Below are 18900 nucleotides of genomic sequence, written 5' to 3' on the forward strand. Positions count from 1 at the left end.
TTGATAAGAGAACATTCAAATAGGGACATAACGGTGGCAGAGCTGGTCAAGGAGTTGTGGGCATATTTAATCCAGGGAAGTCGGCGGCTCCAGGTTGATGAGTTGGTGGCTCTGACACGACGTAAAACAGCTTCCAGATCTTGGTTGGCTCTTGATTTGGCCGTTGGTTTGGGGGTGGAAACCCAAGGACAGACTCACCGAGGCCCCTAGAGCTTGACAGAAGGCTTCCCATTCCTGAGACGTGAACTGGTGACCACAGTCAGAGACGATGTCTTGAAGTCGCAAGACATGTTGAACAAGGAGGTCTGCCATTTCATGGGCTGTCGGACACTTAGGAGAGCCACAAAAAAACAGCCTTGTTTCCATCATTCCACTATGGTAAGAATCACAGTGTTACCTTGTGAGGGGGGTATTCCAATAACGAAGTCCAGGGCTATATGTGTCCAGGGACACATAGGCAAAGTCTGAAGGAGTTCAGCTTGTGGTCAGTGGCACCAACCACTGGCACCATACGGTGGAGGCCGCCACATACGCTTGAGTATCTGCATCCATGAAGGCCACCAGAAGTCTCTCTCAAGGAGTGAGAAGTGTATAACACACCTAGATGGCAAGGACACCTGGAGGTGTGGACCTGGGAACAGACAGAGTCAGGGACAAAAAGACAGTTGGGTGGACCGTAACCTGGGTCACATTCACTGGGCCTCTCTTACGACTGTTTCAATCACCCAGGTAAGAACTGCCACCAAACAGGAGAAAGGGAGAATGGTGTCAGGTTCAGAAGAGGTTTCCTGTGAGACAAACTGACAGGAGAGAACATCAGGCTCTCTGCCAGGAGTTCAGTCTTTTAGTAGTCCATCCACTCTTCCAAAGCTGCCATCCAACTGAAAGGGGTGGCAGATGAAGTCAGCCTCGTGAGGGGAGCAGCAATGCGACTGAAGTCCCCGATAAAGCTGCGATAAAAATTGGCAAAGCCCAGGAACTACTAGAGCTGCTTCAGGGAGTCAGGTCAAGGCCACTCTGCTACAGCACGGCTCTTGTTGGGGTCTGTCTTCACCTGCCCGCTTTCAATTATGTAGCCCAGGAAGCTCTCTGAGTTGAATCAAGCGAACATGTGAGGTGTGTTCTTGGGGAGGTTTGGAGAATATGAGGATGTCATCCAGGTAGCCAAAAGTAAAGCGGTTGAGGAAGTCTCTGCGAACATCAATCCCAAAAGCTTGAAAAACTGCCAATGCATTGGTTAATCTGAATGGCATAACCATATACTCAAAGTGGCCCAGGGGAGTGTTGAAATCGGTTTCCTCTCATCTCCTGTATGGATCCTAAGCAAGTGATAGGGATTCCATTGGTATAATTTGAAGAAGATGATAGCTCCATGGTGTAGTTCAAAGGCAGAGTTGATGAGGGGCAATGAGTATTTGTTTGTTTTCGTTATTTTGAAGTCTAACAGAGAGTTTTATCCTTCCTGACATCAAAGAAAAATCCAGTACCCAAAGGAGATGAAGAGGGGACAATTATTCCAGTGGCCAGGGAGCCATTTATATAGCTCTCTGGCCTTTTTTCTCAGGGCGTGACAGGTTGTATAGTCTGCTGGTGGGTAAAAGAGCTTCAAGAATGAGATCTATTCCACAGTTGTCTGGGCGGTGAGGTGGCAATGAAATTGCCCTATCTTTACTGAAAACCTTCCCCAGATCGTGATACAAAGAGGTTACAGCAGACAAATCGGGGGGGCTAAGGAACAGATGGACTGGTTCTGACCTCTGTAGTTGATTTGGTAGACTGTAGACAAGAGGAATGGCAGAATATACTTAGCTGACAACCATGGGCCCTGTCGACATGAGGATTGTGTTTCTTTGGCTGTGGCATACCTAGCAATAAGGGAGAATGTGGAGAGGAGATGAGTTGAAACTGAATATGTTCATGGTGATTACCAGAAAGGGTGAGATGGAGAGGCTCTGTCTGGTGGGTGACGCAGGCCAAAAGTCTCCCATCCAAAGCATTAGCATCCAGCAGAAGGTCGAGTAGCTCCTCAGATTGTGCAGCATGAGTTTTATCAAGGAAGTTGTCATCTGCTCTGGAATCCACTTATACAGGTATGACAAATAATGATTATTCCTGGACAAAGTAAGGTCAAAATCCATCCTGGGTTGGGGGGTTGACAAAGAGGCAGTTTGGCTCACCAGCACCCCTACAATTACTTGTGAGCCTCCCATTTTGGCTGATGTGGGCAAGTAGACAGGAAGTGACCAGATTGGCCACAATAGATGCACTCATCCAACATTCTCAGCTGATGTTCAGCAGGGAAGAAAGGAGCTCAAACCAGTTGCATTGGTTCCTCTCCTGGGGGAGATGGCATCGCTGGTCTAGGAACTGCTGGGTCTGTGAATAGAGGGCTGTGGTTGGCTCCAAGGGACGCTGACGATAGCTGAGTCAAGGGATGGCTGGACCTCTCTCTGTGCCGCTCCAAGAGCCGATTATCCAGTCTGGTAGCCAGGGAAATCAGAGCATCTACATTATTAGGTTCATTTCTGAAGGCAATTTCATCTTTTACCTGGTCATTCAGGCCTTTAATGAACACTCCTTGGAGCACCTCATCATTTCATCCTGAATCAGCTGCAAGGGTCTGGAACTCTATGGAAAACTCCGCCAACCTGCTGGACCCCTGACGGATGGAAAGAAGACGATTGGAGGCATCCCTGCCCATCGGCTTTCCTAAACACCTGTTGATCAGTCAAACGGACCTCTACTAAGAAGTCCCTTAATATAAGTTGTCTTGTACGTATCTGTTGTGAGGGAGGAAGGGAGTTGGCTGAACACCAGGATACACTGGAGCAGAGAGGCTTGGCATTTTCCCAAACTTCCGGTGTATGGTTCTGAGCTGCAGAACTGGGAAAGGGGTCTGAAATGGGTTGGCTGGGTTGAGGCTGGTGTCCAGAGTCTGACTGAGTGAGGTGAGTAGAGACTTGATTAACTTGGTCTCCAATGTGTGCCACATGTGCGGATAATGTCCGTAAATTCACCGTAATCTCAAAGTGTGCCTGTTCATGTTTACCAACTAAAACGCCTTCACTGGCGAGTGCCTGATGAAGCGTGTTAGCATCTGCTGGGTTCATCGTGGCCAGAGCATTCTGTCACAAGAAACAGAGGAACCCAAATCCAAGACACTGAACACAAAGAGTCTTAACAGAAATAGGGAGTTTATCCAGATAAGAGATGGAGAGTAGGGCTTTGGGCTGGGGAGTTGAGGGAAGGTGGCTGTAGGCAGGAGAAGTGCGGAGTGAGGAGCAGGGAAGGGCGTAGGTCCTGATGACCAGGGAGAGGGTGGAGGTGCTGGCTGGATGCAGAGTTCTGGGGAGACTGTGTGTTAAAGATTGCAGGTGTAGGTGGTGGGCAGAGTCTGGGGAAGGCTTGAGGGCAGCTGGTTGCGCATGGAAGTGGATGGCAGATGGAGGAAGACGCCTTGATGAGAAGCAGGGAGAGTTGCAGTCTTGTGTGGATGGAAGATGAGATGACAAAGCAGGCAGTCAGATGGAAGGTGGAGATGTGGGAAATGACGAAGGTGGCAGAGAAACTGGAGCGTGGCACTCAGCAGGACGTACATGGCGTCTTTCTGAACACAGGGAAAAGCACATTAGTCACTAGGAAAGTGCTAGGAATTAAACTTAGACTGTAAATACTTAGAGAACAATACACTGGCCAAGAGTGGACGTAGGATGGGGGAATATATGCTGCAGTCTTGATGAGTAGATGGAAGGTAGGTGTGTTAGCTGATTGGTGGCAGGTGGCTGAGAGAGAGGGAGGGAGGGAGACGGAGGAGAGCCACGTCGCAGACACAGACACATATCCACACACAGAACACACACAAGGTTAAAAAAAAGAGTAAACACAAGGGAACGGGGAAATATAGGAAAAATAAGTAAAAAACCAGAGTCACGACCTAGACCATGAGAGGTCCCAATTTTGTAGGATACTACAACAAGGCCACTATCAGTTCTCCCTATGTATTGCACCTAATTGTACATTTAATATTAATCTGACAATCCAATAAATTGAAAACTTACACAACCACAAAGCATACACATGCTCAAAACACCTTTGGTAATACAGTTTTTATTTAAAATGACTAATCATTGAACTAAATATAAAATATCCCGTGAGTTTGTCAAATGGAATACAGGAGATGTAGAAAAAAGTCTGAGTTTCTGCCACTGATGCCATAAAGGAACAGTTCCCCAGTTAAATGAAAGCAGGATTGAAACAATGTGGCTTTTCTGAGGCCAGTACAACTAAAACTAGTTCTTTTAAGATTTTATCAGAGAAGAACTTCCTCATAAATATGTCATGGGTGCACAGAATGAGTAGTCTCTAATCTTCTTCAGTGATCAGAGAGCAAGGGAAGCAAACTGTTTTATGTACTGTGCTATGGTGGGAGCTGCAACGTGCAGAGATACACTGTGCATATCTGTTATAATATGATATCAGTTTGGAGAATAACTCATTTCATAAACTGTGCTTAATATTAAGACCATCAGTAAGAGTAATATGATTGACACCAGCATGAGCCAATAATAAAGTTGTGTGAAAGAGGAACTTTCTCAAAATCCCTAAGAAAGGCTTCGGATAATACCAGTCTTTCAAGATGTGTCTATCCCTGTCCTCTCGGTACTTGAACCTTGTCTGACATTTTAAACACTAAACACAGAGAGACACACATACACACACATCTGCACCCACAGCCTTTGACCTTGTAACTAGTGTTCTCCAGCTTCCACGGCTCAACAATCACAGTGACCAAACACACAGTCCCAAACTCTTGATAGGACATTAAGATGCAGACAAAAGTATAACCTAGCTCTTTTTCCTTTTATCCTCTTTCTTTCTTATTTCTCATATCTATCTTATTTTATTTTCCAGTAAAACTTTCTATGTTTCTATCTAATTCACGGTTTGGCTTATTTTGTGTCACCAAGACTGAAGTTCTGTCAGTCAAAGCAGACACAAACAACTGGCTAAAAGGCATAAGAAGAGAAAGGAAGACAGAGGGCGGGGAGAGAGAACAAAAATAGATTTAAAAAATAGAAAAAGGGCAAAAAAAGGGAGAAACATGGAAGAGGACAGAGAAAATTTAAGGAAAACAGAATTTTGCAAGACGGGAATATGGAGATTTATTAGGGCTAAAAAGATGAACTGAAATAAACTGCACAGGAATAATACTTAATTACAGAGATACTGTCTAGAAATGAAAAAATACAGCTTATTTTCTGTAATGATGCTGTCAGCTCAGGTGTATACATATATTTAGAGCAATCACACAATAGTGACAGGGTGAATGGATAGGACTAGGGATGGAATTGATAAGCTTTTATTAGTACAAATGCCATTTTCATTTCTGCTTATCTGAGATTCTTTATGGATTCCCTTAATGATTCCTAAACAATTTTCTGTGTAGGAAAAAAAAGCAGGCCTAGACAGATTTTCAGCATCAATGCAACTGTTTTATTGTCTCTCAGTCTGAACACAAGCTGTAGCCTGAGAGCTAGCTATAGCAACAGTCTGTCTGTCAATACTTAAAATGGATGAAATGAAAGAATAATTGTACAGCATTCGTTTTCATTGACGTTTTCTTAGTCAACAAAATATCTTCTAAGCCTGCCAGCCTGGTGCTAATATTATTATAACATTATATTTACCCTTGCTAACATGTTTGCTGCTCTGTTGGGAAGCAGTGGCACTTGTGCATAGAGTATCAAATACATGGCATTCTTGGAATTTAAGCCCATTTCACATAGAAAGGTTTTTCAGCATATTGCTGAGGGCGCTAGCTAGCCAGCTGCGCACAAAGAAGCCTCTAGTCCCCTCTAGTGGATTCCAAGTGTGTGGCCAAAAATTAGTTTAAAAAAAGAGTGAAATAATACATTAGGTAGATACTGTGAGCTTTATCTACCTGTAGGGGTTTAATCTACCTGGGCGGGTCGCCCAAATAGAGCCTATGTATGAGAAGCGCTGCATTACAACTAGCACTGTCGTCATCTTTCTTCGTGAAAATTAAGCCACTTTTTGGACTGTTCCTTCCTCTATGCCAGGACTCCTTCTTGTTGCAACGTTCCAGTATTGTAGACCCATGAGTTTGACGTTATTGTTTGGCAATGTGCAACTGTTGATAATAGGAATTGGTCATCTCGGAGACATACAATTCCGATGGTTTGGACAATTTGGAACTGGTTCTCACCTGGAGCTGCTTCTTGATTCCAATCCCTAGATAGGACAAGTGTCCACCATTGTATTCACTCAGGCTAGTTTAGTGTACTCGATAGCGCCACAGTCCAGTAATTAAAACAATAACAATACAATTAATGCAATCAAGTCCTAAATCAAGACCAGAATCATGACATTCCAGTTCCAAGTTAAACCAGTCAGTGCCACATCAAGACATAAACATCAAGTCCAAATTCAAGATAGGCATGTTTGAAGGTAATACAGTCAAGTTCTAAGTCAAGACCCAAATGAAGACAGGCGTTGGTTGAAATTAAGACAGTCAAGTCAGGACAGTCCAAAAGTCAAAAAATTGGGTTTAAAGTCATTACAGTCAAGTCCATTTGGAAGACAGTCAAGTCCCAGTTTATTTCTACTTAAATAATCAAACTAAGAACAAGTTAGCCACATTAAAGTTTACAGTCATCACTTGTAACAGGGAATGTATGAGAGATGGAAGGACAGACAGAAAGAGAGACAGACAGAAAGAGGAATACAGGGAGTGTGGGAAGACTAGCAAAGGAGCGTTTGTTTTCATTGCAGAAGCTGGCATGTCTGTGTGTGTCCACGGTTTGTCTATCTCAATCTCTCTCTCTCAGTCTCTTGCTCTCTGTTGAGACGGTAAACACAAATGCTTCAGAGTGCCTGCACAAGCAAACGTAGAGCCCTGTTCAAACACACACACACGCACACGCACCACAGCATCATCATCATCACACACACAAAGAGACAGAGCTGGAGACAGACAAGGCAAACCCAGGCTTTAACAAACACCCAGTATCCTCAGAGTAATATGTCAATAAACCAATATCCATAAGTGCTTCTTTGACTAGACAGCTCTTAATCTACAACATGGCATCATCAAATGATGAGAAGGGAACTGAAATATACCTACATATCATCTACTGAACTGATTACATTTCACTATTAGCACCTTGTAAGTGTGTGTGTGTGTGTGTGTGTGTGTGTGTGTGTGTGTGTGTGTGTGTGTGTGTGTGTGTGTGTGTGTGTGTGTGTGTGTGTGTGTGTGTTTGTTGGTTAGTGTGTACACATTGCAGGTTTGTAATTAAATGCAAAGCAGTTACAAAGGAGTGAATACAGTTAAAACCTTTGGGACCTAAGTGCAGAGATGAAAGTTTTTTTTAGGAAAAACACAGGCAGACAGACAGATAGATTGAAAATGTCACATCAGCTCTTGAAGATGAGCTTATTTCAGAAAGTAACAAAGTTCTCTTCTCTCGATGAAGACCTAGGCAGCGCCAACATTTTGCCTTGATCTTTCCACCAATCAAAGCAGTACTATTACTGCAGAATACCACTGAGATATTGGGGCTATCACCAATATTGCATCATATGGCATTTTCTGTCTAAGCCACCCAACCGAGGCAGCAGTGTCACATATCCAAACAGTTACTCTGTAAAAATCGGACTGTGTGTGTGTGTGTGTGTGTGTGTGTGTGTTTGTGTAGGTTTATTTCCTAGCAAACTGAGCCAATTCCATGGCTTTTGGCATTCAATTATACAAAACAACATTGGTGAAGAGGGAGCATATTGTACATTGGGTCTGTTTAATATAAAAATTACCCCAAAGCTCTTTTTTAAATTCCCCTTTTTACAGTTATATTCACATTTTTGGTGCTATATGGCTTTGTGGAGGTCAATGTAAGAGAAATTTAAAAAGCTGTCATAGCTGTCAAACCTAGGAGTGCTTGTGTGTTATCTGTGTTCATGCAGACTAGACATATAAAGTGGGACTATCCCTGTTGCTTGTAAAGGAAGCTCAAATTATTTCTTTCCTGCCCTCCTTTAAGTCTGTCATGTTCTTTTCTCATCTTTGTTTTTCGTGTGCCAAAGCTCTGATCGGGGGTCTGGTATGAAAAGCTCTGACAACAAAAGACAAGTCTCACACCTTGACTTAAGAGCATACTCAGGAAACAAACTAAATGATACATAGAGATGAATACAAATAAAAAGAAGGTGAAGTGAAAGACTTTGTATGACACAGGCAAGCCAATTACAAGTACTGAGCATTCAGCTGTGACCTGAACTGTTTTTTTTACCTGCCCTGTTTCTGAATTTGAATAATCCCATTAACATACAGTTTACTCTTTTCACTTGTGCTGTGTGAAAATAAAATAAATGTGAATGACCAAAAACAAGTATTATTTCCAACTGAGAGACTCAGAGCCTGTCCCTCCATAAAAATGACCCCATAAGTACTTTGAGCAAGCAGCTTATTATGACCCACAGTTACGTTTTGTTACGCGACATCTAGCAGTCGTGTGAGACAGCACCATTCTTTTCAGCAAATGCCCAAAAATGACATGTTTACGTCAAGGGACAAAGCCGTGTAGTGGCCATAGTAATTATGACGGGAGCAAAGGACGAAGTCAGGTGACATTGTTATATAGTGACAAAGTATACATAGGGAGGATGTCAGGGAAGATGGATGGGTCAACAAAACACTGGACTACCACAGGAGACCGCTGTTCATTTCCTGTGTCAAACCAATAGTCCGATTACTTTTTACCATGACCACAATCATTTTATAACGTTAACCACGTATTTATTATTGTAACCATGATGACGAAGGTCCCCTAACCTTAACAAAGTACTTATTTTAACCCAAACCAGGATCTTTAACTAAATCTAACCAAGTTGTTTTTGTGCCTAAACCTGACCAAACATTTATCAGAGCTTTGTCACATCATACAAGAATTATTTATTTTTTAACAGTGATTTTTAATGGTTTATCTGTGGCATATGTCCTGCCACTGTATTTCAGGAAATGCTCCTACGGGTGGTATCAGAGGGAAGGACAAATAACCTGTAAGGTAGTTTAGGTTGGATGCTGGTTAACCTTATTTTTTCCTCCTAAAAGAAATGCCAGACCTTGCCTAATAGACAGCTGTTTTGAGTTATTTGGTTGAAATATGTCCTCATTTTCTCCCAGACCCAGGTTCTGTACAAAAAAATGGGTTATTTAAAAAAAAAAAAAAAAAAAATTAGTTACCCCTGTCAGTTACTGGGTGGTTGACCTTGTTTTGACTCCCTGGTGCACCTAATCACAAAGAAAGGGGGGTAACTTAAAGCCAAACAATTATCCTGGTTATTCATAGCAACAGGGAGCCTCACTCAGAAGGTATCATGGGTTCATGTTAAAAATTTAACCTCACTAAGACCTTAACCAAAGTGTGGGGCCAATATGCTCAACAATTGTGTATTTGGGTAAATGAGCGTCGTGTGTTCCTAGATGTGTGTGTATGTATGTGTCTGTTTTCCACAATCTTTTGACTATTCGGTTTGTTTAGGCTATTGTCAATGAAAAACAGCATGAATAAACTAGACAGGCTCCTGCTAGGACCAAGGCTGAGTCACAGAGCTGTTGCAGCTGCAGCAGTCACCCTCAATCTCTTTTGGTTTCCAAACACTAAAAACTAAGTTGTGACATTTTCTATGAAACCAAACAATGGTAATTACCTTTCTTTTGCAGATCGTTTTGCTTAACCTATTATCCCAGCAGTGCATAAGACACAGTAATTTCACAAAAATACAGTATAATTAAGCATTTATTTGACAATCTTCATAATGGTGTTTGTATTCAGATAGAAAACTTCATGATCCTCTTCTAATCGCCATCTTTGTTGCTACAGGTTCTTCTTCGTGGCGATATTTTTCCATGCAAATTCCCACGTATCCACTGTAAATCAATGTGAACAGTAGTGCACAAGGGAAATTCCAATGTTCAACTGCCAGTTAATGGTGCCTCCAGCTTGACTGTGTGGTTCATCACACACAATATTTGTGAGTGGGAAGCTGGTGAGAGATCAGGTCATTGTTTCTGCATTAGTGACTCCTACTGAACCTGTTTTCTCCTGCTGAAGTTTCTTAAGTGACGATGGCTATCACTTTTCATTTTAACAAACTAAATTATATCAAGCAACCACTGTTTGCTGATGTTGGAAATTTAAAATGATGGTGTTTTTGCACTGGACTTCCCACAGCTCAACTGTCAATCAAACAGTGTGAGCAACAATGTGTATGAGTGGCACAGGAGTAGTATTTTTTACCTAATGCAGAAACTCAGAGTTTAATTACTGGTGGAGGTATCTTTGGCTTGTCTATTTTTGTGTGCTAAAAATTAATGTTCATGGGTGCGAAGCAGTGAGTGATCAGTTCTTGTTGCTGCATTTGTGATTGTTGTTGGGGATCACTACATAGAGGTGTCAGGCCCTATTGGGATAGCATGAACCTGTTTTCTGTTTCTGAAGTTTCTGCAGTGATGGTCAATCATTGCTCTTTTTAACAAACTAGCCAACTATGTAAAAAAAAACATTTTTTGCTGCAGGTGGAAATTTAATCTCTTCCTGTGCGGTAGAGAAGACGCTAACAGTCACCAAAGCGTTTATAACAACAAAAGTAAAAGCTTTGGATATAGCTTGAAGAAAAATTATGTTAGTTTGTCTGTGAAACATAGTGGCATAATAAGCATTTATTTGTATGAAAATGTTTTCAAGGACTGTAAAAATCAATTTTGCTCATAATTTTTACATCAATTCACAATACTCCCATGATTATTTGTGTCATCCTTGCGATAACTCATTTTCTCAGACACTTAAAGAGTCACAACTTAATCCCTATTGAATCACTGAGTGCAACAAGTAAGAAATAGTGGCCTCATACTTATACTTTTGATGCATGATGTATTTAATAAGCCATAATCGGTGCAGAGTACAACATTACGTATGCAAACGTCAAGCATCTGAACCAACCAGCTTGTAAAACATGATATATAAAAGTTGTGTAAACTATTCCCTAGCACCACCGGAAGTTCCTTGACATAAACAAGCACACAGTTGTTTTCAAGGACAACTCTGTGCTTGCAAACAACCCTTACTGTTAATAGAAAACAGGGAGGGTTGCCAGACTCAGGCTCCTGCAGCATGTACATTAATCAGACACATCATTAAAACTGGTTGTAATGTTTTGATTGAATCGTGTATATCTATCTATCTATCTATCTATCTAGATCGGTGTATCTTACTTATCTACTGTACCCTATAGGCAATAATCACTTTAGGATCACATTTCAGTGTGATTATGCTGCATATCAGGTCACCATCATTACAACCCTGCACACATCCTACATGTCCTTTTCTTTAAAGCCCTCTAAGCTCTGCTTGGCTTACATAATTGCTTCTATCTAAAACCTATGATTTAGCTGTGGCAGTTTAAACTCATTGGCTTTGTTTATCCCTGGCTAAACCCAGAACCCTAGATAATCTATGCAGGAAAAAAGATAATATCTCATGTCTGCTCATCTCTCCCGTTAGCCAAACAAGCTCCATTTGTCTCCCTTAGCAATAACACATTGCTGGCCTAGATAAATATGACCCATGTCCCACAGTAATGCATGGAGGGCTGGGAAAAACACACACGCAGACCCGCATGTATGCCAGCATGCCCATTTGGTGCAGATATAAGCACAAAGACACACATTTCTAAGCACAGAATGACCACAGACTCAGTGGGATACGGAGTCATTCGCATTCACACAGATGCATACTCACAGATATACTCTGAAACATTAAGACAGAAGTCCTTTGATGGTAGTAACAGGGACAAAGAGCAGATTATTGCTCAAGGAAAAAACGATGAGCAGTGACTCTCCGTTGTGGTGTTTTAGTAAAGCTGCAGGCGGGCACATTCCAGGACAGCTGCCAGAAACAACCAGAGAGCAAGGAGAGAGAATAGCCGTACGGGGAACCACAACTGTGTTCAATTGGCTCCTCTTCCACTGCACAATAACAATCATGACATTGCAAAACTAACCGCATAATTAACTTGTGGAAAATAAACTGTCAGGAATGTGAATCGTTGTATTCAACTTCACTTTAAATAAGTTTTATGTAAACCTCTCTGATATAGAGAAGCTGATTTTGATGAAATTAGGTCATTTAGATAAAAAGCCAGAGTCACTATCATGATGAATCTCCTATTATCAACCCACTAATATAACTAAGACACAAATAACGGTGTATTTAATAAATGAAATCATTCTAAAAATAATTTCTGATACTAAATGAATCCAAACTAAATGTTTCATTGAGATAATATAGTGTGGTTAATATGTAACAGCATGCAGGACATATCTTTTTTTGTACAGTCAACTTTTCAGAACCTTTCAGATATATAAAGGCTATGTATACACTGTCAGTTTTTTGACATGTCAAGAGGCCGTAATCATTTTCCATATGTGGATAAAATTGTCAGTTACAACTGTGAACTAATTTTGTTCAAACTTAGCCCACACTGTTCCAGTTTCTGCTCACTGCCTACTCCCTTGTCTCAGCCCCACTCCAGACTCTGCTGGGACACTGAAGTTGAGACTGTAAGGTGTGGATCATGCATGGAGCAGGAATCAAATAGAGCAGAGTGAGCTGAGATGTTTTGAGTTTGAACTGTTTAAACAAAAGTCAAGTGAGCGGCACTGCGTGACTGCCCGGCTGACTTCCACTGACTTTTTGATGTCTCAAACTTTCCTTGATCCGGATTAATTCATTCAAAGTCCTACTGTGAGCTACAAAACAATGTGGCTACTCTGGTATCTTTGTTTTCATGCAACACACCTGCTGTGTGAACAAACCCTGTCTTCAGGCAGGACCATGCACCAAACTCCAAGTAAAAAAACCAACAGTCCAGACTTATCAGCTTTCTTTATTCCGCCTGAGGAGCTCACACAAAATCATTCTCAACTTGTAAAAAACAATTTTTAAGACCAATATATAATTTGTTTTAATTGTTGGCGTTTATTCTCCTGTGCCATTGTGGTTAATTGATGCCTCATTTTTTATTTTTTATCCCATGGTTTTTATTTGTTTTATCATTTGTAAAGAACTGTATAAACACGCAAAGAATGTTCATTATAATTTAATGGTTGGAAAAGCTGAGAGTAAACCCAGAGGCAATGCTGCTGTGAGACGCAGAAGTAGAACCACAGCCAGACTCTACATCAAGAGGAGCAGAAAGAATGAATAAATGGCCGAATTAACAAATGCATTAACAAATGAAGAGATTATGCACTCTCAAGAAGACATGTTTGAGTGTCAGACACAAAGCTCACTACAATATTTGGCTTCAGACAAGACAAAGGGTAACTTCTGGTTACGTGTGTCATTAGTAGACATTGACATACTGTACCTTCTGATAGTCTCTATGGAGCTGAAGAACTGACAGTGAATTAATAAATGATCTCGAACACACTCAAAACAGCCTATACATCTGACAAGACTGCACAATCTTTTGTTTTTTCATTTTTTCATTAAAAAAAATCTGAATTTGAACTTGTACAAACATAAATATGGGGGGAGACAACCAAGAGGTATGCATGGCTGATTTTTCCCCATGTAACCCATTAAGACCTAAGGCTTCCTCTAAAAAAGCATTCCAAAACCTAAGCATTGTTTGAAAAAAAACAATCAATCAATATCAATTTTCACTAAAACCTTTATTTCTCAACCTCAACCTAAAATATGAAATAAAAACCCTTTGAGAGCTTAAGTGAGCAATAAGTAAGTATTTTAATTTATAACATTCAAAATTAACTAAGATTATCAACAGAATATGAAGTTATAACAGTTTTGACATTATGTCAAAGACATCTACATATTGTGTTGCAGAGATATCTAATGAATTTCGCATGCTAACTAGCTAGCTCCAACCCATCCTGTCTTGTAATACCACTTTGTACCTCAAGAGGCAATAGTAAGTCACTGTAGCATCCAGTCTGCCCTCAGTCCAACATGAGAGGATGAATAAGTAGTAACTGGTAGGCTATAAACCTGTGTTGCAGCTGTCCTCTCTCAACAACATTCCTCCTCTCTTTCCTCAAGCTCAGCTATTGATGCTGCTGCTGCTGCAGCTACTCTACCTCGTGTTCCTCAACCTCTCATAGCTTGTCCTCTACTCCTGACACCACTACATCTTCCCTGTAGAGCCCCGGGGGGGCCACAGAGAGAAAAACTAATTTTATTGAGGCCATGTTTTAATACATTGAGCACTCAAAATTACATTGCGTGTGCACAAGATATAATTCTTTCCCACGGTTTGCTTAATTCGTGCTTACGAGGTAAGTGTATATACACAGAGCCGGCACAACAGACCAGCCTTTCTCCACGTAGCACTGTGGTCAAGCTGTGTTAATGGGTGAAATAAGTGCAGCGGTATAAAAGAAAACTGCAAAAAATTGCCAATGTTGCAGTTAAAGAAATCTTTTAAAGATTTTCATATACACTAATTACTAAACCTGTGGCTGAACTTTCCACCAAATTTTATTAAAACCTGTTCCAACTTTTATTTAAAAAAAATAATAATCTGGCCACTAGTTGACTAACATACAACTGCAACTGAAAACATCCTTGATGGAGGACTGAGTTCTTGATCCAGCACATGCTTTTCATCTAAAACTGACCAAGATGTGGACGCTCTTGTGGACCACTGTTTTTCATAGATCCAGTCCCTTAGTTCCAGTTAAGGGATATTGTGACATTTTAGACAATAGTGTGCTTTCAACTTTGTGGCAACAATTTGGAAAAGGTCCTTCTCCGTTTTAACATGACAGACCCTCCGTGCACAAAGCCATATCCACAAATAAATGGTATCCCCAGTTCGATGTAAAGGAACTTGACTGGCCTTTAGGATGGAACAGCAATTGCAATCCAGGCTTTATAGACCAAAATCAATGGCCAGCCTAACCACTGCTCTAGGCTGAATTGGAGCAAATTCAAAATCTCGTGAAAGGCCTTATAGCAGCAGATTAATGGCCATGGGTTTGGAGTGGGTGTAATGACAAAGTGTCCACATAATTTTGGACATATAGTGTTGATTACACTATGACTAAAGCATCTAATACATATAATACAATTCTGCAATAAGTCCTGCACCCATGGGGGTTACAATGTTTTTGTTCAGTTTTTGTTGAGTATGAGAATATTTTGGAGAGGTGTTGATTTAACTTTGTGGTCATTTGAGACTGTCCTCCCGTTTGTGCAAGTAGCTTATTATATAGGTTATACGTATAGGTTTGTTTTTTCATTAAGAAAAATCTAGCCATCGTGTGAGACACCATCAGTCTTTTTAGCCAATACCCTTAAAACGACAAGTTAAAATTCAAGTGACAAAAATTATGACAGGAGCAAAGAAGGAAGTAAGGTGAGGTTGTTAAATAGCGATAATGTCTGCCTGGGGTCGGTGGATAGATGGGAAATCACACAAGCTGGAGAACACTCATGAATGATTGTTTATCAATCCAAATACCAGGAACTGATTTAGTCACTTTAGCTTCTCTCACCCCTTCATCAATGGAAATCTCTTAGGATAACAGAAGTGACAATATCACTGTTTGAATAGCAGGAGTGTTGGCAAACACTGATGTTGCCAACATGATTAAAAAAGGAGGATTATAGTTTAGGATCACTGTTCAGTCTGCTTGCAGGGAAAGCAGCGTTACTACAACATCTCAGCAAACAATATTATTTGTTTCAAAGTCAGAGGTCTGGTGAAACCAAGAAGAAAAAACTTCTCACTCCTCTCTTCAAACTGTTGGCTCCATGCAAGCAGCCTCCTGTTCTTTTTGGTAAGAGTCTAGTTAGGATGATCGTGTGGAAACACAGCTACAGATGTGTGTTCATGTTTACACTGAGCGGGAGGTAATTGAGGAAGTCTGGCTCTCTACTCAGAAGCTCTGTGCTGCTCAGTGGGAGTTGTGTTTCTACTGAACCAAACATCTCACATCTCTCTCCTGCTTTGTCTCTAACGCAGCTTTAGGCTGGTCTGTTTATCTCTTTCATCTCTGTCCTCACATGACTCTTTATCCTCCTCTGCCTTCTCCTTCCCCCTCTCCCTCTTCCGCCTGAGGAAATATCTGCTACTTAGCGGGTAGGATGCCATGTCTGCCTCAGCCTGGAAGGGCTTCACCAAAGAGGCAACTAGATTCTCTTTTCTTCTCCGCCACAACAGGAGAGCTCAGTTTCCTAGCTTCATCCAGGGGAGCTGTGTTGCATCTGTCAGCAACACCTCTTTTAACCTCCATATCGGAAGACAGCGGGAAGCAGGTAAGTGAAATTCCATGTGCATTAAAGCATGCAACTTATTTAATCTATTGCAAACTTTCCCGGAAATCTCAGAGCACATTCAGTAAGCAGAGATTCTGTCTTTTTCCACTCCACATCTGCTTATCCTTACCTGGAACTGGCCAGTGTAGTCGCCGTCTGTAGTGCCCTCTCTTCCCTCCTTCAGCGCAATGAGGGTGAAACCTCTGAAATAAGCAGGGCTGGTTGCCAGGAGGACCACTGTAAAGGAGGAGAGAGTGTGTGTATATACTCCACAGGGACACCAAGCAGTAAAGAGGTTTTACATTGACACATCAGGGTCACACTGCGTGACACAAGGTCACCCCAGATGATGTTAGAGAAACATGTATGAAAGCTGCAAGCCTTTCAGCATCAGTGAAATGTGGAATAGTGAGGGCTGTAAAAAAAAGATTTAGCATCTAACACTAGAATTAAAAACGAGGTTATAAATCTCATGCAGGAAGTTTAGTGTGGGTAACAGGCAAGAAATGGAAGCCATAGAATGAGAGGAGGGTGGAATTTTATTTGGCTTACCCTTGTGCCCTATCCTTGCAATTTCATACCAGCCCATTTATCTTAAAACTTGCCCCCAGCACTGAGAAGGAAGATGTCAATATTTTCAATCTCATCCAGTTTTAAAAAAGTTAACTTTTTTGTTACTTAAAGGCTATGAAGGCTTGTGGAATAACTCTTTTTCTGAAGTGGTGCCTGATAGCTGATTAGAATTTAGCCCTGAATGCAGAAAATGTGGTGTCACAGGCCAAAAATCTCAAGATCTGGAGTATGGTCTCAGTGGGGAGACTTTACGACAGGTGACAGTTGATTTTCATCTTTGTTTTTTAAGCCTATATCAAAACTGTAGCATGCCAGGTCTTATTGTTGTAAAATCTCACCATCGTCCCACTGGATCTTTATGAATAAAATTTGCATTTAAAACAAAGAGAGTAAAACTACTGTATTTTAAGTTGAAAATTGCCTAGTCCTCTGTTATAAATTCATCAGGAATCTCAGTGAGTTGGCCAAAGGCTTTTTTTATGTGGCCAAATCCACCAGGCAGCATAGGGACAATAAATTTGTAGGGGTCAGCTTAATTGGAGCCAGATTTGTGTGTCTCTCCGTGTGTTTTTTATGTGTGTGTGTGTGTGTGTGTGTGTGTGTGTGTGTGTGTGTGTGTGTGTGTGTGTGTGTGTGTGTGTGTGTGAGTGTATGCGTCTGTGTGTGTCCACTTGCTTGCAGGAAGAGAAAAGGAAGTGGATATAGGTCAGACATTATGACACTAAGTAGCCTTATCAAACCACTACTCTCCCTGCAGAGTAAGCACAATGAATAGTTTGGAAATTGCGTCCTCCAGCTTGCTATTAAAATTTTGGATTACTACGTTTATTACTTATAATGGTAGTGAGTACATGGTGGCTGGATATATTCAAGCTTTCTGGAAATAAAATAAAGAATTGAGGAATTTCAGAGTACACAGTTTTTTCGAACTAAAATAAGCAGGCCACTTGTTAAATTTGACGCAGGTTTACGCACAGATTACGCAAATGGACTTTGAAAACAAACTCTACCTCTGTAGGTGCTGCCAGGATGGTAGGTTTCTGGGTCCCCCTCCACTCTGAGCCTGAACTCATGGTGTCCATCCCGCCGGGTCCCCTGGGTCTGCGCCCGGAGGATCCGCCCGCAGTACCCGTCCGACCTGCCTCCGGAGGGCTCCTCAACAAAGGCGATGGCGTTGCACACAAAGGTCGAGACGAAATAGTACTGCAAAAGCAGGAGATACAAATACATTCCCATCTCGGAACTGCAGACCAGAGATGAGAGTACAGTTGCAGTCCAGTCGAAAATAAAAACCCAGTAGTAGAAAAGCGAAACAGCGGATAGAGGAAAAGCTCCTTCCACACGAACTCCCACCAACTACAGCAGGGTCACAATCAGTACTAAAGGTGCACACAAGGAGACGGAGACGAGTCCATCCTGAACTAGAAAGAGCGCGTCCGGTGCGCAACACGGTGAAGCGGAGAGGAACTGCTGTGGCTGTTTCCGGATCAGTTTGTGGTGTTTCTAGAGCATGGAAGCAGAGAGGTCCACCAAATAACCGAGCGCGGGCTCACGCGGCTGTCTCTTTGACTTGAGGCGAGGGAAGGTCCAGACACAGAGCCAGCCCTCCACTAATACACACAGACAGTGTCACACACAAGCATACAGTACACACTCTCTGTCTCTGTGTGTGGATCTTACAAATGGAGCTGCTTCTTGAGGAAAAAATACAAATGTTGTGCCTGCTGTTCAAATACGACAACGCATTTTAAATTCTCAATACACTGCTGGCTGCATTGGAGCTAAAAGACACCATGGACTTAGATCAGGTCCTTATGAACTCCAAAGAGAGAATCGTAGTTACATTAAAGTAAACAGGGAAGAGGATTGTGTTTATTAATCCTCATCTCCTGTGGCCATTTATGCATTTTTGCTCCAAATCATGTAAAATTACCATGTTTCATGTATAAATGAACAAAGACCATCA

General features: G+C 41.6%; 1 protein-coding gene across 6 annotated transcripts in view; it reads right to left on the minus strand.

Moving 5' to 3' along the window:
• The window catches only part of spon1b (spondin 1b), a 108388-nt gene extending 89913 nt beyond the window's left edge, over positions 1-18475 (minus strand). For 3 of the 6 annotated variants that reach the window (XM_040132885.1, XM_040132882.1, XM_040132884.1), the window contains exons 1-2: positions 17945-18475; positions 16492-16598 (exon numbers count right to left, since the gene is read on the minus strand). In XM_040132885.1, coding sequence (XP_039988819.1) covers positions 16492-16598; positions 17945-18170 — 333 coding nt within the window. In that variant the 5' untranslated portion in view covers positions 18171-18475. The other 3 variants (XM_040132887.1, XM_040132886.1, XM_040132888.1) reach the window with 3 other exon arrangements.
• Between the last annotated feature and the right edge of the window lie 425 nt (positions 18476-18900).

The sequence above is a fragment of the Xiphias gladius genome, chromosome 8 (assembly GCF_016859285.1).
Source record: "Xiphias gladius isolate SHS-SW01 ecotype Sanya breed wild chromosome 8, ASM1685928v1, whole genome shotgun sequence".
NCBI classification, from domain to species: Eukaryota; Metazoa; Chordata; class Actinopteri; order Istiophoriformes; family Xiphiidae; genus Xiphias; species Xiphias gladius.